Source organism: Pituophis catenifer, unplaced genomic scaffold (assembly GCF_029215685.1).
Source record: "Pituophis catenifer annectens isolate HBS135680 unplaced genomic scaffold, rPitCat1.0.hap2 SCAF_6, whole genome shotgun sequence".
Taxonomy (NCBI): domain Eukaryota; kingdom Metazoa; phylum Chordata; class Lepidosauria; order Squamata; family Colubridae; genus Pituophis; species Pituophis catenifer.
The window spans coordinates 96,303,116-96,324,084 of NW_027256886.1; the positions used below are offsets into that span (position 1 = coordinate 96,303,116).

Genomic DNA, 20,969 nt, shown 5'->3' on the forward strand with positions numbered 1-20,969 from the left:
TGAAGACAGCGGATACGTGCCCCCACAACATGATATGGCCCCCTGCTCCCACCATACCTGCCCCTCCCACCTACAGTCCTGATGACATCGCCCTCCTCCCTACCAGCACCAACCCCCTCCGATCCCCGCTCCGCACCTCCCCTAGCGCGACCCTGTGCCGGGCCTGGTCCCCTCCCTAACAAATCACCCTCCCTATCCTTTGCCAAACAACCCTCCCCCCTCCCAAAACCCCTTAAAAGATTGGCAAATGACAATTTTAAAAAACCCCTCAACCCCCTCTTCGCCGCATGCCACCTCTCGGGATTCCAAAATCCGTCATCGAGGTAGGCCCTCGATAGAGTGGAGGGCCAATCCTGCGAGAGGGGGGAGTCTCGCAGAACAAGAAGGTCAGCTGCCGTATACATCTTGCCGTATACCGAGGATAAGTGCCCATGTCCCAAGGGTCAGATGGAAAATAAGAGGTCCAAAAGGGAGCAAATAAAGTGGGGGCATCCAAAATCCGAGGTCCAAAGTCCACTGTCCCCTCACCACAGTGGGAAGGATCTCTTGCCAAGTCGACACAGTTCAAGGGGGATACAATCCAACCACCCTCTCACGGTGATTGGTCTGATGGTCAGTCCCCTCTACTAGTGAGATGGAAGTAGTGAACCTTTGCAATATCAGTTCAGCAGGGGTTAGAGTCCATAGCCACCCTCTCACAGTGGCTGGTCTAATAGTCCGCAACCACCCTCTCACGGTGGTTGGTCTGATGGTCAGTCCCCTCTGCTGGAGAAATGCAGATGATACCATACCGACACCGCTCGAGGGGCACAAAAAACTAAAACCACCCACCCCAGATAGCCCACCTCTGTTCAATTTCAGTTAATTTTTTGGAAGCACAAGCGCATGGTTGCAGCAGCTGGCTTTGTTTGTTCTTTTGGAGTAGGACGGCTCCCACTTCTACATTGCTGGCATCTGCTTGTATGACAAATGGTTTATCTGGATCTGGGTATTTTAATACTGGCTCAGCTGAGAACAGTTGCTTAAGTTTCTTGAATGCCCGCTTGTTATTCATTTCAGTGGTTGTTTAGGTTTTGGTTTGTCCTCCCCTTTTGTTTTGGGGAGGGCAATCTTTGCAAATGCCAGAAAATAAATTGGCAGTAAATTTGCAAATCCTAAGAATCTTTGTAATCGTTTGCGTGTGCAGGGTGGCTCCCAATCGATTACGGCTTGTACCTTTTGTAGTCCATCTTTATCCCCTCAGTACCCTAAGTAGTCTATTTTCTCCTGGTAGAATTCACATTTGGAAAGTTTTGCATAGAGCTTCATGAACTGGAGTTTGTTTAGGACCGCTCGGACCAATTTTACATGCTCTGCCTTGGTTTCTGTGTATAGTAAAATGTCATCAATGTTAATAAAACAAAGGAGATCATTGTAGATTTTAGAAAGAGCCAGCATGGTCATACTCAGTATCAACGATGCAGCTGTAGAGGTGGGCAACAGCATTAAATATCTGGGGGAGCAGATAACTAACAATCTGAATTGGTCTCTGTACACATCATCCTTAGTGAAGGGTGCAAACCAGCATCTGCATTTCCTGCGTCAGATGAGGAGAGTACATCTTTCTCCTTCTGTCCTGGCCATTTTTTACAGAGGCATGACTGTTTGGTTTGGTGGTAGCAGTGCCTCAGATAGAAAGTCCATACAGAGAGTGGTAAGGACAGCCAAGAAGATTATAGGAAGCTTACTTCCCATTATTCGGGATACTGCTTATAAATTCAAAGCATTGGTAGAGACTCCACACACCCACTTCACGGTCTGTTTCTATTGCTCTCTTCTGGGAGGATTTTTTGAAGTATTTCTAGGACTACCCAATAATCAATCCATCAAATAATATTTATTTGGTCGGTGACCAGGAGACAACTAATACTAACTTCCTGCCAACTTCAGCAAACATCAGCCACTAGTTGACTTTTGCCTTTTTTCTGAGCAAATAGGCATATTTCTGAGCAAAGCATTGGACTACAGTTCTCCTCCATATATATATATATATTTAAAATATCTAAGGAACATCCTGTATGTGAATTCCATCATCCTTCTTAAAAATAAAGATGATTTTTAAAAAAAGAAAAAATCTAAAGATAGGGTTTCCCTTTGCAGCACATTCACTTTTCATTTAAAATTAAAATAATCTAAACTCTTTTTTAAAAAATAAATCCCATGGGACAGGAAACCAAGGTGCCAACTGTCCTGGTGACCAAGATAGGCATCTTAGTGGGTCCAAGATTTTGCACTGGGTCTCAGTCAACTGTGGCAAAACATCTGTGCATTTGGACTTTCACAAGTGTATCACAAATACCACAGATGTCACAGGACTTCTTAAAATGTGTTTTCAGCAATCGAGATTAAAGGAGAAAGTTTACAAATGTGAAAATGTCAGGGAAAAGTCTGAAGTGCATCTTTGACATTATTCTAGCAAACAGGTCTATGGAGATTCTCCAGTTGTCCCAAAGGTATTTTTTTCGAAAGTCAACTGGACTTTCTTGTTTTTTTTTCTTCGAAAACATTTTGCTTCTCATCTAAGAAACTTCTTCAGTTCTGAATGACTGATGGGGAATGAAAGAATTTATATTCTTTGCAGTCATCTGGTCATTAGGACTTTAAAGGTAAGTCATTAGCTGTCTGAGAGTCATTGAGGCCACTTGGAGATTTAACCTGAATCAGAGTGCAAATTGATGTGAAAGCTTCTTGGGACTGCTGATAATAGAATAGAATAGAATAGAATAGAATAGAATAGAATAGAATAGAATAGAATAGAATAGAATAGAATAGAATAGAATAGAATAGAATAGAATAGAATAGAATAGAATTCTTTATTGGCCAAGTGTGACACAAGGAATTTGTCTTGGTGCATACGCTCTCGGAGTACATAAAAGAAAAGATACATTCGTCAAGAATCATAAGGTACAATACTTAATGATAGTCATAGGGAAACAGTCAATATAAATCTTAAGAATACCAGCAACAAAGTTTGAAGGACTATGTTATAGACAGGAGATAGTTGGTGTGATATCTTTTCCCCTCTCTTGAGTGAAGGTTGTTCAGTTTTAACATAGATGGCCTCTGTTGACCTCTCTGCTCTTCTTTTTTGAATTGTGAGGTTGGAAGGGGATGTTTTGGCACTGTCGAGCTGCAGAACAACAAACTGGCAGAACCAGAGACATAACAATTAAGGATGAAGGTATCTGCAGCCCTCACCAATGACAAAACACCTCCTTGCAACCTCACAATTCAAGAATGGAGAGCAGTGATATCCTTAAGAAGAGACCCGAACATCACCATCTTGCTGCCTGATAAAGGAAGATGCACAGTTTATTCTGAACACAGATGAATATAATGCCAAGGTTAACAGTTTTCTGAAGAACACTGTTACATATGGGACTCTGAAGAGAGATCCTACTAGCAGTTATAAGAAAAAGATTGTCAATTTCCTGCAACAGCTACTAAAGGACAATCCCATTGAAAAGCCATAATAGTACCACCTTTACCCTGAGGAAATCACTAAATGCATATATGAGCTCCCCAGAATCCACAAAAAGGGAACTCCACTCAGACCACTTTTCAGCAGCATCAACTCAGTCACATACAACATTTCAAAATATCTAACCAATGTATTAGCTCCTCTGGTTGGAAACACAACCCATTACATCAACAACTCACACGACTTTGTCAGCAAGGTTTGGAAACTAAAATTGGATCCAGATGAGACAATGATTTCCTATGATGTCACTGCACTCTTCACTTGCATTCCAACAACTGAAGCTGTCAGTAGCAAAGAAATGATTGCTATAAGACAGACCTCTGCCTGACCATTACCTATTATAAATATAATGAAGGTTTCTACAGACAGAAACAGAGCTGCATCATGGCTTCACCTGTGTCCCCCATTATGGCCAATCTCTACATGTAATAAGTAGAAATCAAAGCACTAAATTCCTTCACAGGAATTCCACCCACTCACTGGTATAAGAATATGGATGATACTTGGGTCAACATTAAACACAGGAAGTGGAAGCCCTCACCAAACACATCAGCTCTGTGAACAGGTACATTAAATTCACATGGGAAGATATTAAGGAAAATATTCTGGCTTTCCTGGACTGTGCAGTACACATTAAGAAAGACAGAAGCCTCAATGCAAGTATATAGAAAACCGACACATAGAGATCAGTATTACATTTTAATTCTTACCATCCACTGGAGCACAAAATGGGAATGATCAGAACCCTACACCACTGGGCTGAAGGTTTGCCTATCAGCAAAGAGGGAAAAGAACTTAAACACATCAAGGAAGTTTTCAGAACTTGTGGCTATCCCAACTGGGCCTCCATCAAATCCAGAAAAAAGATCCAGCAGGAACTCCTTCATAATAGATAAGAGAACAACAAACGAAGCAACATTGTCATTCCATACATTGCAGGAATATCTGAAAAGATTAGGAGGATTTTCAACCAACACAACATATGAGCACACTTTAAACCCAAAAATATATTAAGGCAGAAGCTTGTCCACCCAAAGGATAAAACTCCAAGACACAAACTGAGAAATGTGGTACATGCAGTGCAATGTAGTGAGACGTGCAGATTTGTATATTGGGGAAACAAAACAACCATTTTACAAATGCATGGTACAACACAAGAGAACAAACTCGACATGATTCATCCATCTGCAACAAAAGTCATTCTTTTGAAAACAGAAAAGTTCACATTCTTGACAGAGAGGACCACTGATTTGAAAGAGGGGTCAAAGAAGCCATCTATGTTAAAATTGAACAGTTCTCACTGTTGAACAGAGGGGAAGGGATAAGACACCACCTATGTCCTGTAGGACACAGTCCTTTCAGCAGTCCCAAGAAGTTTCCACACCCATTTGCACTCCGAGTCAGGTGACTCTGAGTCCCAAGAAGTTTCCACACCCATTTGTACTCCGAGTCAGGTGACTCTGAGTCCCAAGAAGTTTCTACACCCATTTGTACTCCGAGTCAGGTGATAAATCTCCAAGTGGCCTTAACGACTCTCAGACCTTCAAACTGCTAACAACCAGATGATTGCAAAGAATATAAATTCTTCCATTCCCCACTACTCAGTTGCAAGTCCAGTTGCATTTTGAAAAGCATCTTTGGGTCTAGCAAACAGGATTTATCCCAGTTATTATTTTTATTCACCTTTAGAGGTCAATCTTTATAGGTTTCGTCCTTTGACACTGTTGCCCAGTTCTCTTTTTAAACAAGCTGAACCCATGAAAGTAGAAAATAATATTGCCAGCATCTCTGTTGCACGATAATTGCATATCATTATTTCTAAAAGCAGTAATAAAATATCTAGCGAAAACAAAAGTAAATCTGTGGTTTTTGTGCTTAAATCTAAATGTAAACACCTCATAAATATTCCAAAATATAAGAGCTCTTACCAAATCCTTTCATAGCCTTGCGCAAAATTTCTGCATCTCTCCCTGCATCAAAGTTAGGAGCTGGTTGAATTGTGCCTTGCATGCTCTGAGTTAATGCTGCAGGCTGAGAACGAAAATCTATGTTATTACAAAACTTGATTCTTATTAAGAATTTGTTCAATTTTAATAATCAAATATTGATTACTACAATGTGACAGTCAGTGGACCAGTGAAATGCTGTGAATATAATTTACTTGGATTTCAGTAAGCATTTGATAAAGTAGACCACAACGTATTATTTGATAAGATAGAAAAATGTGGTTGGACAGCATCACCACCAGGTGGATTCCTAACAATCGCACTCAACTTATAGTCCTTAATGGAACTGCATTGGAAGTATGCAATGGGGTACCCCAAGGCTCTGTTTTAGGCTGCGTACTCTTCAATATCTTCATTGTAGCATGGATTAAGTACAAAAAGGCATTCAATTCTCTGCCACATGACAAGATTGATGGCACAATGGAAGACACAGTTGCAGGTCAATGGTGAGAAACTGGGAGAGGTTAATATCAAGAGAGGAATATTTCAAAGAGATTCACTATCACCACTTCTATTTGTCATTACATTGCTTCCTCTGTTCCTCTTCAGTACAGTTCCTCTGTACTGAATAACAAAGGCCATGCCTTAAACATCAAAAACACATGTCAGGCTATTCCACCTCCTTTACATGGATGATCTGAAGCTGTATGGAAAAACACCATCAGAAATAGAATCATTGCTCAACACTGTCCATATATACAGCCAATATATTGTAATGGAGTTTAGACTGGACAAATGTGTCACATTCACTATCAAACAAGGAAAATAGTGAAAATTGAAGAAATCAAGATGCCCCATGAAAATAACATTAAGAGTCTGAATGAGGATGATTACTATAAATTAATACAAATACTTCAAGCTGACAACATCAAGCACATTGAAGTCAAGAAAAAGATTAGAGATCAACATATCAAGAGAGTGAAGAAGATCTTAAAATCCAAACTCAATGGAGAAAATACCATCAAGGCAATCAACACCTGGGCAATTCCAGTCATTAGATACACAGCTAGAATAGTGGACTGGACTAAAGCAGAAATAAAAACAATGGATAGGAAGACTAGAAAAATAATGACAATGAATCACACCCTTCATCCATGACAGACCTACCTAACTAAGGCAAATGTGGATTGTTGCAAGTACATCAGATAGTTGAAGAAGAAAAAAGGGCTTTGGAAGAATATCTGAAGGACAATGAAGAAGATGCACTGAATTTAGTATGCCAGGAAGGCTTACTGACGTCTGGAGAGATCAAACTGGCCTACAAAAAAGACCAAATGCAGAACAGAATGGAAGCAGGGGAAGACAAAGCACTATATGGTCAGTACATTAAAAAAAAATAGCAGGAAAGTTGAAGGAGACTGAGGGACTAATTCTGGCTGCACAAGATTAAGCCTTAAGGACAAATGCATACAAAGCCAGAATTGAAAAGACAGGAACAGACAGTAAGTACTGTCTATACAAACAGACAGTAAGTACTGTCTATACAAAGAAGCTGAAGAAACAATGGATCATCTTGTAAGCTACTGCAAGATCACTCAGACTAACTACAAGCAGCAACATGACAAATAGCAACAATGGTGCTTTGGAAGATCTGCAAGAAATATCATTTGCCTGCAAGCAAGAACAGGTAAAACCATAAAATAGAAAAAGTCTTAGAAAATGAAAAAATTAAATTGCTCTGGGACTTTAGAATTCAAACAAACAAGCACCTGCCACATAACACCCCAGACTTAGCAACTGCCGATAAGAAAGATAAAACAGTCTGGATAGCGTATGTGGCAGTGCCTGGAGACAACAGAAGAGAAGAGAAAAAATTGGAGAAGGTAACAAAATACAAAGCCCTACAAATAGAAATAGAACGACTGTGGCAAAGGCAAGCAAAAGTAGTACCAATAATAATAGATGCCTTGGGTGCAATCCCAGAACAACTGGAGCACCACTTGAACACCACTGGCATTGACAAATTTGCATTCAGTCAATTGCAAAAGGTGGCTTTACTCAGAACAGCTTCCATCCTGCGATGATATCTGTAACACCATCAAACATCTATATCTGCCTATGCCAGGTCCTTGGTAAGGACCTGGCAAGATAGGTAGACAAGAATGCCAAATCCAGTCTGAACATCTGGCTGACTGTGTGAATAATAATAATAACAACAACAACAACAACAATAATGCAAACTGAATTCTAGTACTATTGCTACCACAAATAGAAATTAATCAGTTAATGGTGATAATGGTGATAATTGGCTGCTGCCATCTCTTCCAGCCACCGAAGATTTTCTCTAGGGAAGGAATGCCATATTTTTTGGAGTATAAGATGCTCCCGAGTATAAGACGCACCTTAGTTTTTGGGGAGGAAATAAGAAAAAAAAATTCTGCCTCTGCCTACCAGCATCTATTGGTATTCATTTGGCTAGTGTCCTGTCAGTGTGTGAGAGAGTTGAGGACTGTTTGAAAACTGTAACAGTATTTGCTGTGTGAGCAACAAGAAGGCAGCAAAGAACCTGGGTGTGGCTTAGCTCAAATGTTCTGTCCTAAAGCTGTATGCTGCGCTGAGCTCTGAAACTAAAACTGAAACTCCTCTCCTCTCCTCTCCTCTGCTAGTGTTTTGCTTGTATTTACGTTGGAAAACCTGCTTTTGGTATTGTATATTTATTTCATGTGTTATATTATATATAAAGAGAAGTTATTAAATCAGTTACTTGTGTGTGATTTCTGGGTGTGATTGCTGCTGCAAACTCTGACACGTCCTTGCAGCAAATAGCGAACAGCCAGGTCAGCTTCAGCACATTATTGCAGCCTGATTCAGCACGAGCAGCTGATTACTGGGTGGATCAGCCTCCCCGAATACCCCCAATCAGCTGTTCCAAGCTGCAGTGATTGCCACAGACCATCGCCACCTCCATGCCTTGTGGTTTTGGCTTCTGTGCCTCGTGTTTTTGGCCTCTGTGTCTTGCATTTTCAACCTCCAAACACTCCGTTTCAGACCCGTTCAAGGCTGTGGAGATCGCCAGAGCACGCTGCCGCCGCCACTCCCCGCTGCCTGGAACCATCCAAAAACGCAATGTGCAGAGACCAAAAATGGGGCGTTCAGAGGCTGGAAACGTGAGGCACAGAGGCCAAAAATGTGAGGCACAGAGGCGGCGATGGTCTGTGGCCTGCAGCCTGGAACAGGTCTAAAGCACGACGCACATAGGCTGAAAATGGCAAAGGGTGGGGGCCGGTGGGTGGGCGGGGTTACATTCAGCTACATTTTGTCTTAAACTTGGAAAAATACAGGGAATATAGGGAAGACAGTGAAGTAGAAAATGCAACCTAAAAAGGAATGTGAAGATGAGAATATTTCAGATGTGGCCCCAGATCAATTCTGATTGACTTGCTATGTAGCTACAGTAAGGCAAGCTAAGTCAAGGAAGAATACTTTACAATAACTACCATTCATTCAATTTGAATGTAATGACAAAACTATGTCCTTTATAGATCAGAAAGTAAGGCTGGTTTGAATGAATAATGAGAATGGGTGTAGTTTAGGTCTTTTTAGGGTCTTTACTAAACTGGAGAATTTTACATGTTCCAAATGATCAAAAAGTTTAATACACCCCCCAAATGCTGTTTTCTATGTAAGAAAACCACAACCCTTTTGTCCATTGAGCCCAAGTGGGCCTTGACATTTAGGGAATGGAGGAGAAACAAGGAGCTTCCATGGGGGCTATATAGTGGAGTGTGGTTAGTGAATAGCAACCAAAGGATTTTATAGCAGAAAATAACATACCTGCAGGGGTGTTGTTGGTGTTTGTCCACCAGGATACCCAGCTTCAAAAGAAAAATATAATATATATAATTAATATCTTACATGCATAACAGATTATGACCAAATATCAAGGCTCATAAAAGAGCCTGTGTGAGAAACCTGTACCTTTCTTTCAGAACCAACTATTCATTTGATATTACAGCCTGGAGCTCTCTAATATTTTACCCAAGATAATTTTCAACCATAACTGAAGGTATCTAATCACACTTGCGTTAAAAAAATGGGAATAGAATTGGTAGTAGATCTAGTGCAGCAATGAACATACTCAAGGGAATTACTATGATTCAAGGAAATGGGTATATCTAGTTTAGTGAAAAGAAGAACTAGGGGTGACATGATAGCAAAGCTGTCACAAAGAAGAGGGGCTCAACCTATTGTCCAAAGCACCAGAAGGCAGGACAAGAAACAATGGATGGAAATTAATCAAGGAGAGAAGCAATCTAGAACTAAGGAGAAAGTTCCTGACAGTTAGAACAATTCATCAGTGGAACAATTTACAGAAATTGTGAATGCCCCAACACTGGAAGCTTTTAAGAAGAGACTGGACAGTCACTTGTCTTAAATGGTATAGGGTCTCCTGCTTAAGCAGGGAGTTGGATTAGAAGACCTCCAAGGTCCCTTCCAACTCTGTTATTCTGTGCTTTTAGCAAGACAAGGAAAGACAGTCCTACCTACTGTCATGAAGCCAATTTATTACATCTGAAGAAATTTTATTTATATCAAATATATATTACTGCTAAAAATTGTGGTACTTGTGGATACACACATTGCACCAAAGCAATATAATCTATAAAACACAAATCAGGACTCCCAATAGCTGTTAACAGTAAGAAAGTATGTACATTTTCCCTGATGCATTTGATTTTTTAATATAAAAATCATTTAAATCAGATTTTAGATTTACTGCTATAGGTTTATTGTCATTTTTGACCTTAAATTATTGTTTGCTTTGTTTCCTTTGTCCTGACAGTGAGAACAATCAACAAGTGGAATTGGCTTGCCTTCAGAGGTATTGGGTTCTCCATAACTGGAGGCTTTTAAAGAAGAGATTGGACAGTCATTTATCTAGATTATTACAGGATCTCCTACTTGTGCACGGGGTTGGGCTAGAAGACCTCCAAGGTCCCTTCCAACTCTTATTCTCTTATTCTCACATGCTGTTTCTTCCTAATTTCTGTACCAATTTTCTTTATTCTCATGTGAAATACTGTACAGATGCATTTCCACTGAGCAACATAGCATGCATTGTGTTCAGTTTCTAAAGCCACTTTTAAAAGCTACATTAAGCAGCAACCATACAACTGATTCCAAAAGTATGCAGAAATACCAGTAGATGACAATGGTGCTAAGCCTGTGTACAGATGCTGTTTCTTGAATCAATGTCTATGTATGGGAACATATATTAGGCTGTAATGCATTTTACTTCTAAAGAAGCAAAAATATGATTATGGCTTCTTATTTGAATTATACCTGATGTATGCACTGAACCACCTCCACCATAAGTTTGGGATTGAGGCTGTGGATAGCCAAAACCAGAGCCAGAGGGGGGTACTCCAAAACCAGCACCTGGAAGAAAATGCTTATTAATTTGCAGATTAAAATCCAAAATTTAAAACCAAAATATACAATGTATGCAAAACAATTTCATTACTAGCAAAAACTATTTTCTAATTACTGCTTCTCTTATTCACACAATACCATACTACTCAAATTTTATATGTGTGAGACATAATTTTTTCTTTTAAAGTTTTATGTTAAGATTTATCTTACTTGTAGACCTTTTTCCTAATATATCTTCCTAATAGTCAGCCTGTGATATAAGACTGGGACTGGTCCAGAGCATCAGATATGCAGAATTTTTAGACCAGGACTTGATCAATATTTGATTAGGAAACAAATAGCTGGTATATATTTAATGCTGTCCCTCTGTTTTATTCTCACAACAACCCATTATTGTTATATACTGTGATATACCAGAATAGCAATCATACTACCAGCTTGTTTGGATTTCTTGAAATATGAGACATAAACATTCAACACTCTATAACCCAAACTGCAAACAGCATTTAGGAACATACCTCCAGGATAAGTTGGCATGCCACCAGGCTGAGGTAGTCCAGGGTATCCAATTGATGCAGCAGGATACCCACCAGGTGCGGTTGGGTAGCCTGCAATCCCTGGGAATTCCCCAGTTGGTGGAGCTACATTATATTCACTGCCTCCCACAGGTGGGAAGCCTCCAGGCACCGCAGGGTAAGAATACTGGCTAGCAGGTGGGTAAACAGACTCCTGTCCTGTAGGCTGAATAGAAACAACCAATCAAGTATTAGCATATTGGAAAACAGATTCTATTACTCATTTAATTAAGTAGCATGGGGTGCTAGAACTACGGATGTTGTACCCAGCATGGTAGTTACTGAAAATAATGTCTACATGCCTGGGAAGCATCTATCCTGGGGTTGGTTTCCTTACAATGATAAAGATGCTTTTTGTTTTGGCCCGCCAGCAGCCAGCAGAGCTGGTGGCAGACTCAGACAGTGAGGAGATTGGGGAGGAACATGGGCCAGTCCTGGAGTCTGGGGAAGACTCTAATGAGTGCTCTGCATCAGAGGAAGAGATGGGGCCAGGGCCATCTGACAGTTGTCAGCTGCCTTCGGAGTCGGATTTCAGCGGGGCAGAAGAACATGAGCAAAGCTGCCAGGAGAAGGGAACAGCTAAGGAACAAGTGTTGACTCACGAGTAAAGCCAGAGGTGGATGGTGAATGGCCCCTCCCAAAGGGAATAAAGAGGAGCGAAAGGGGAGTGGAGTTTGCAGGAGGCAATTAGTTTGTTTAATTGGTTCGTGACTCTCAAGAGACTTCTTGCCAAGTTTTGAAGATATCGGCCTGGCAGCTCTCCAAGCCAGATAAGGTCTGTGACTGTAAATTCTCCCTTGAAAGACTTTGCTGGATGTGAATGAGAGGAATTCACAGTAACTTAATAAAAAGGGGGTCTTGTCTGGACAAGGAGTCTGCTTCATGTTTTTGGGAAGCCTAGGTCAGAACACTTTTGGACAACCTTTCTCATGTGCAGTATAGCTCATTACGGCAATTTTATGAGACATTTTGAGGATATAATTATTCCTAATCATCAATTAATGTTTTTGTTAATCTGAATCTTTGATAATCTGAAATTCAGAATCTTATTTGGACAGGGAACTGAGCCCTGCACACATCTCAGCTATATTATTACCTACACATGTGAAGAGCAGTTGATAACTTCTGCTCTACTTTCCTTAGGCCTAATTTTTTTCTGTAAAAAAATGGGGATGACAATGACTGGGCTTGACTCCTAGATTGCAAGGGGTTTTGCAATTGTAATGTTGTGAGGAAAATGCTTAGAAATCTTACTTGATGTGTGTGCATGTCTGTTTCTATTTCATCATGCTGATGTGTTCATGTCTACGTGCAACAACATTTGGGTTTGAGTTTCCTCCTTGTACTCATCTCCCAGTTAAAAAGTCCTAAAAAACTATTCTTGTACATGTTCAGCCTCAGTCAAGCTTAAGAATCTTTCCTGACAATATATTTCCTATTCATGTTTCTATTTCTTCTATAAAAGTCCTTTCTCTTTTATTCTACAATATGTTACAAGCCTCTTCTATTGTCTCCCGCCACTGAGATCAACTTGATAGGACTTAGCTCTTTACCCATAGTTTGCATTTCAGCAGATTGCAGTTCTGCTGTTTTCAGAAAAAAATGTCAAATGTGATCAGGAAAGGTGCATTAGCATATTTTTTGCTATTTCAAAAATGTAAAGAATAGACATGTCCTCACTTATTTGTTTGATATTGGATAGGCTATTTCCTCACAGCTGGAAAATTATATCTGTAAATTTCCTAAGCAAGTTATCGACACTTTCATTTTTTTAAAAAAAAATCTAATTCTAAAAGAGCCTATTGCAAGAACCTTCACAGAATTTAATAGGCTTCATTTATTCACTAAATTCTAATGTGCTTCCACATTCCACCAATTAATTGATCAATTAAGATTGGGTAGAATTTCTCTAATTAAGATGAATGTTTTACGAAAGATGCTTTTTCTGTTTTCACAATTGAGCCCAAAATTTATATTGCTAAGTGAGAAATTTGTTAAGTGAGTTTTGCCCCATTTTATGACTTGTCTTGCCATATTTGTTAAGTGAATCACAGCAATTGTTAAGTTAGTAACACTGTTGTTAAGTGAATCTGGTTTCCCCATTGACTTTGCCTATCAGAAGGTTGCAAAAGGTGATTGCATGACCCCGGGAGGCTGCAACCGTCATAAATATGAGTCAGTTATCAAGCATCCAAATGTAAATTACGTGACCATGAGGAAACTGCAACGGTCATAAGTGTGAAAAATGGTCATAAGTCACTTTTTCAGTGCCGTAACTTTGAATGGTTACTAAGTGAACTGTTGTAAATCAAGGACTGCCTGTACTTGAAACTGATACTCTGTTTAAAGAAGGGCAGATGGATATTTCTAAGTTTATATGGCAAGGGGGAAAAGGAATTAGATACAAATTATTGAAAGATGCTAAGGAAAGAAGAGGTTTGGGTTTACTAGATTTGAAATTGTATTTTGATGTTTGCTGTTTGGTCTGGCTAAAAGAGTGGGTTAATCTTCAGAATAGAGGTTACTTGATTTAGACGGAACAGCTCTTTATGGTATGACAAGGTTAATGTAAATGTCAATTTTAATAACCATTTTGTTAAACATGCCATCCTAAGAGTTTGGAATAAATTTAAAACAAGATTTTCTGTGAAGATCTCTCTCTGATCTCTCTTTGATCTCTCTCTTCTATACAGGAAGCTTTTTTAAAGAAAGGAAATAGTGGCAAAGCTAGACTGTTGGACTTATGGTCAAATAATATATTTTAATTTTGATGATCCTATTGTCAAATCTAAAGAGGAGTTAGAATCAGAAGGATGCGTTTGCCATTGGTTTACATAGTTAGTCCTCAACTTACAACAGTTCATTTAGTGACCATTCAAAGTTACAACATCACTGAAAAAAGTGATTTATGACTATTTTTCAGTTACAACTTTTGTAGCATTCCCATAATCAAGTGATCAAAATTCAGATGCTTGGAAACTGGTTCATACTTATAACCATTGCTGTGTCCTAAGGTCATGTGATCACTTTTTGCAACCTTTTGACAAGCAAAGTCAATAGGGAAGCCAGATTCACTTAACAACCGGTTTTCTAATTTATCAACTTGGCAACTAGGTAATTTACTTGGCAAGAAAGATTGTAAACTGGGGCAAAACTCACTTAACAAAAATTTTGGGCTCAATTGCAGTTGTTAAGTCGAGGACTACCTGTATTTATAATTGAAAGATAGATTTAAATCAGATAAAAAGAGTTATGGATTTGACTTTGTGAAAAATGAATTGGAAATCCTACTGCATGGTAGTGATGAACACATTATTGCTTAGGTCTATATATTATTGAAATTGAATTTGGAGAATGAATATGTGAAACATTGCATGGGCAAGAAACTTTGGATATAGTGTAATGCCTGAACAATGGAAGAATATGTGAACAAAATTATAATTTAAAAGAAAATGTGTACATTAACAGATTAACAGAGTTGGAAGGGACCTTATAGGTCATCTAGTCCAACCCCCCGCTCAAGCAGGAGAACCTACACCATTTCTGACAAATGGCTGTCCAATCTCTTCTTGAAAGCTTCCAGTGATGAAGCTCCCTCAACTTCCGAAGGCAACTTCTGTTCCATTGGTTGATTGCTCTCACTGGCAGAAAGTTCCTCCTCATTTCTAGGTTGAATCTCTCCTTGGTCAGTTTCCATCCATTATTCCTTGTCTGGCCTTCGGGTGCTTTGGAAAATAGCTTGACCCCCTCCTGTCTGTGGCAGCCCCTCAAGTATTGGAACACTGCTATCATGTTTCCTCTGGTCCTTCTCTTCACTAGACTAGCCATGCCCAGTTCCTGTAACCGTTCTTCATATGTTTTAGTCTCCAGTCCCCTATCCTGGTTGCTCTCCTCTGCACTTTTTCTAGTGTCTCAACAGGTTTTTTTATAGTGTGGTGACCATAGGTGTGGTCTTACTAAGGCTTTATACTGTAGAATGGTATTAGTACCTCACTTGATCTTGATTGTACCCCTCTGTTAATGCAATTTAAGATTGCATTGGCTTTTTTGGCTGCTGCTGCACACTGCTGGCTCATATTGAGCAGGTTGTCCACTAAGACTCCAAGATCCCTCTCACAATCACTGCTATTAAGCCTGCTTTTACCCAGTTTATATGTGTACTTTTGGTTTTTCTTACCTAAGTGTAGGACTTTACTTTTCTCTACATTGAATTTCATTTTGTTAGATAGAGCCCAGTGTTCAAGTCTATCAAGATCCATCTGAATCTTGAACCTATCTTCTAGAGCAGGCATCCTCAAACTACGGCCCGCAGGCCAGATACGGCCCGCCAATGCAAAGTATCCGGCCCGCGAAGTGATGTGATTAAGCCCCGCCCCCCACCGTGGGCCTTATCTTGCAGCAAGCCAGCTGGAAGGCCAGCTGAGGGTGATCTCACCAGTGCAGCCTTGAAAAGCAGCTCTGGGCTTGTAAAGTACTGCTTTACATTAAAAGTCTTTTTCACAGCCATGTGAACCAGGGTGGTGTTTGAATAGAGGAAGGGGGGTGCAGCCTTAAAAAGCAGCTCTGGGCTTGTAAAGTGCTGCTTTAAATTAAAAGTCTTTTAATTTAAATGGGAGCTTAAGAAGGAGAAAGGCAAAAAAATGGACTCTTAAATTGGCCACGCCCACCCAATCCCATGACCACCTAGCCACGCTCACCCAGTCTGGGGGACTGTTAATCGGCCCCATTTAGAAAGTTTGAGGACCCTCTGTTCTAGGGTATTAGCTATTCCTGCCAGTTTAGTATCATCTACAAATTTGGTAAATTCCCCTTCTATTCCCTCATCTAAGTCGTTTATGAAGATATTGAAGAGTACTGGACCTAAGATGGAACCTTATGGTACCCCACTGCTTACTTCTCTCCATGTAGACTTAAACCTATTAAGGACTACTCGTTGAATACTGTTTGTCAGCCAGTTGCGAATCCATCTGGTGGTGAAGCTATCTATCCCACTTTTTTCTAGCTTACAAAGAAGTAGGTTGTGGTCTACTTTGTCGAATGCCTTGCTGAAGTCTTTAGTATATTATGTCCACAGTATTTAGCTGGTTTACTAATTTAATCACTACATTGAAGAATGAAATAAGATTGGTTTGGCATGATCTGCTTTTAACAATCCGTGCTGGCTGTTAGTTATTACTTTACTTATTTCTAGGTGTTGGCAGATCTGTTTATTATCTTTTCCAATATCTTCCCGGGTATTGATGTTAGGCTAATTGGTCTGTAACTTCCTGGGTCTGATTTTTTTCCTTTTTTGAAGATGGGAGCCATATCAGCTCTTTTCCAGTCCCCAGTGCTCCAGGATTTTTGGAAAATGTGGTACAGTGGTTCTGAAATGACATCTGCCAGCTCCTTTAGAACTCTGGGATGTAATCCATCTGGTCCCGGTGATTTGTATTTACCAAGATCAAACAGGTGTTCTCTTTGCTTATTTTAACTTTTATTTCTAGTCTGCTTTTTACAGTTATGTTTCTGGTAGGTACAAGATGATATATCGTTGGTATTTAAAACCAGGTAAGTTGTCAAGAATGTATAAAGGTATTTCAAATGAATGTTAGAAATGCAGATGTAAAGAAGGGACCTTTTATCACTTATGGTGGACATGTGATAAAGCAAAGAAATACTGGAGTAGGATTCACATCTTAATATAAAAGATTGTCATAGTGAATATAAAGGTAAAAATAAAAACTTTGCACCTCACAAAAACTGAGAAGAATGATTTCATTAAATGATTGGCTCAACTTATCTGGAGGGCTTTAAACTAAAATTAAGGAGGGAGGGTAACCAATCTTTAGGATCTCCAGGACCTAATTCCAAGCAAAAACCCCCAAAAAACAAATCAAATAATGAGAGAAGGATTGATGGGAAGGAAGACAAACTCAAACACCAAATAGGAAATATAGGAAACATACCTAGTGTCAGACATAACAATATCAAATGTCTATATACAAATGCTCAAAGTTTGGGGAACAAATAGAGTGAACTTGAATTATTAGTACACATAATGGTAGATATGATATAGTTACAATTACTGAAACTTGGTAGGATGAAACCCATGACTGGAACACACTGATAGAAGGATACAAACTGCTAAAAAAAACAGATCCCAGAAAAGAGGGGGTTGGAGTTGCACTATATGTAAAAGACCACTATATCGCTACAGAAATGCACGAAACCAAAGATGAAAACCTCCTAGAATGAATATGGGTCAATGTAAAAGAAAAAAGAATGACATTGCCATATGTGTATACCAGGATGGATTTAATTTAAATCAAGTTGATTTAAATCATTTAAATGATTTAAATCACTAGTAAAAAGGCTTGATTTAAATCAACTCGATTTAAATCGTAATTTTTAAAGAGCAACTGTCATCTCCGTCTTGCAGCGGCTCCTCCTCTGACCCACGGATGACTCACCGACAGTCCCAATATTGCAGAATATACAGCTCATGCTACATAACTAAGCTCCATTTAATGCTGGATAAACTAAATTATTAATGTGTCTTAAATAGAAAACTATCTTTAGATAGGTTTTTACTCCAAAAGCATTTTATTAAAATAAATTTGATAAAAATTTTAAAAATCAGATTTAAATTTTAAAAAAATGATTTAAATAAAAAAAAATCCAATTTAACTTAAAAAAATGATTTTTATCCACTCTGGTGTATACTACAGGCCACCCAAGAAAGCAGAAAAAATAGATGTATTTTTTGCTAACCAATTAACAAATATATTTAGGAAACACACAATAGTAATGGGGGAGTTTAATTACCCTGATATCAACTAGAAGACTAATTTGGCATCAAGTGAGAGATCGAACAGGTTCCTGAACAACCTAGCTGACAATTTTGTTGTCCAAAAGGTAGAGGACGGAACTAGAGGGACAATCATACTGGATTAATTCTTACTAACAGAGAAGAAGTGATAGAGGAAGTTGAAATTACAGGAACCGTGGGTGAGAGTGACCATGTCATATTAGAATTCAACATAATGCAAACACAAGCAATAGAACATAATCATATCGAAGTCTTAGTTTTTAAAAAAGCTGATTTTAACAAACTCAGAGAGAACTTGGGAAAGATTCTTTGGTTGAAAATCCTAAAAGGGAAAACACCCCAAGAAGCTTGGGAAACTTTGAAAAATATGATAATAAAATCCAAGTCCAGCACAATATCACTGAAAAAGAAAAACATGAAATCCAAGAAGAAACCAGCATGGCTGTACAAAGATCTCTGATAAACTGAAAGACAAAAAGGATAAGTACCAAAAATGGAAAGAGGGACACATTAACTAAGGCAGAATATCAGCAGATAGCCAGAATCTGCAAAGATCAAGTCAGGAAAGCAGAGGCTCAGAATGAACAAAAACTTGCAACAAAAGTCAAAGATAATTTTTAAAAGTTTCTTTCAAGATATAAATAACAAGAAAAAGGTCAAGGAAACAGTCAGTCCACTAAAGAGAGAAGATGGCAAGGAAGTAACAGGCAGTAGAGAGAAAGCAGAACTGCTTAACTCATTCTTTGCATCAATCTTCACATAAAAAGAAACTATAGCCCATCCTACCAAAGACAGACTACAAATAAAAATTGAAATAAGCAAGAAAACAGTTAAGAAAACACCTGTCTAATCTTGATGAATATAACATTCCAGAGTTCTGCCTGAAGACATCCATTATAGTGCCAGTCACTAAGCAGACAGTAGTGGTATCCCTTAATGATTATAGACCAGTAGCTTTAACATCTGTTGTCATGAAATGTTTTGGGAGGCTGATGTTGAACTATATTAAGGCTAGTCTTCCATCTACTTTAGACCCATACCAATTTGCATATAGGAGTAATAGATCAACTGACGAAGCTATGTCTATTGTTGTCCATACTGTACTTAATAATTTGGAACAACAGGGGACATATGCGAGGCTGTTATTTGTGGATTATAGCTCTGCCTTTAACACCATTTTACCCAACAGGTTGTTTCTTAAAATGTCCAATTTGGGTATAAATCAGAGGATTTGTTTAAGGATTTTCTGACAGGTAGGCCACAGTCAGTAAGGATGGGATCTCACCATTCCTCTACTCTGATACTAAGTATAGGAGCCCCCCAGGGTTGTGTGCTAAGCCCTTTCCTTTATTCCTTGTACACGCATGACTGCACACCATTGTATAACACCAACGCAATTATTAAATTTGTGGATGACACAACAGTGGTGGGGCTCATTAATAAGAACAATGAATCTGCTTATAGAAAGGAAGTACAAAGGCTGACATTGTGGTGTAAAGAAAATAATCTTACACTTAACATCAAAAAAACTAAAGAACTTATAATTGACTTCAGGAGGAAGAGAGATGTAGATTTACCATTGTACATAAATGGTGAGGAGGTGGAGAGGGTTGGTAGTTTTAAATTTCTGGGCATTTATATCTCGGAGGACCTCTCATGGACTATGAATGCTAACATGCTTGTGAAGAAGGCACAGAAGAGGCTGTACTTCTGAGAATGCTCAGGAAGATAAATCTATCTCAGCATCTACTTCTGTCCTACTATCGCAGCACCATTGAGTGTCCTGACATACGGCATTCTTGCATGGTATGGGAGCAGCTCTGTAGCGGTCAAAAAAGCTCTACAGAGAATCGTTAAAACTGCCCAGAATATCATCGGGCGCCAGCTACCAGCCCTGGATGACATCTTCGAATCTCGCTGTTTGAGGAAGTTGCATAACATTCTCAGCGACTCTTCCCATCCTGCTCACAATCTTTTTGGACTATTGCCTTCTGGCAGAAGATACAGAACAATTAAAACTCGGACCACACGTTTTCTGAATAGTTTATATCCCAGAGCTATAATTGCACTCAACAATGAGCTAAAGGGCCACCATCAGTGAGCTGTTGGACAGCATTACTTGGTCTGTTGTGTGGATGTTTGGGTGGTTTAGGGGTGGGGAACTGGGGTGGGTGGGAATGTGTTTGGGGATTGTTATGTGTGTTGGACCTGGTCTTTGGGTGTTAAGTGAATTTCGTTGTATGGGTATACCCCTTCCTGGTACACAATGGCAAAAAAGTTAGCCATCACTGTCCTAGATGATGGGCTCAACATCCAGATGGATCTTGACAAACTTGAAAACTGTGCCTATCTAACAAAATGAAATTCAACATAGAGAAAAGTAAAATCTTACACTTAGACAATAAAAATCAAAAGTACACATATAGACTGGGTGAAACCTGGCTTAATAGCAGTAACTGTGAGAAGGATGTCACAGAGGGGCTGTCACAGAGAGGAGGGGGACAACCTATTTTCCAAAGCACCTGAAGGCCAGACAAGGAAACTGATCAAGGAGAGATTCAACCTAGAAATAAGGTGAAATTTTCTGACAGTGAGAGCAATCAACCCATGGAACAGAAGTTGCCTTCAGAAGTTGTGGGTTCTTTACCAGAGGCTTTCAAGATGAGACTGGACAGCCATTTGTC

General features: G+C 39.3%; 1 protein-coding gene across 5 annotated transcripts in view; it reads right to left on the reverse strand.

The window, feature by feature from the left end:
• Positions 1-20,969, reverse strand: part of ANXA7 (annexin A7) — a 57,958-nt gene that overhangs the window by 27,726 nt on the left and 9,263 nt on the right. For all 5 annotated transcript variants that reach the window (XM_070946235.1, XM_070946232.1, XM_070946234.1 and 2 more), the window contains exons 3-6: positions 11,418-11,640; positions 10,810-10,905; positions 9,301-9,341; positions 5,449-5,551 (exon numbers count right to left, since the gene is read on the reverse strand). In XM_070946235.1, coding sequence (XP_070802336.1) covers positions 5,449-5,551; positions 9,301-9,341; positions 10,810-10,905; positions 11,418-11,640 — 463 coding nt within the window. The remainder of the gene's footprint in view (positions 1-5,448; positions 5,552-9,300; positions 9,342-10,809; positions 10,906-11,417; positions 11,641-20,969) is intronic.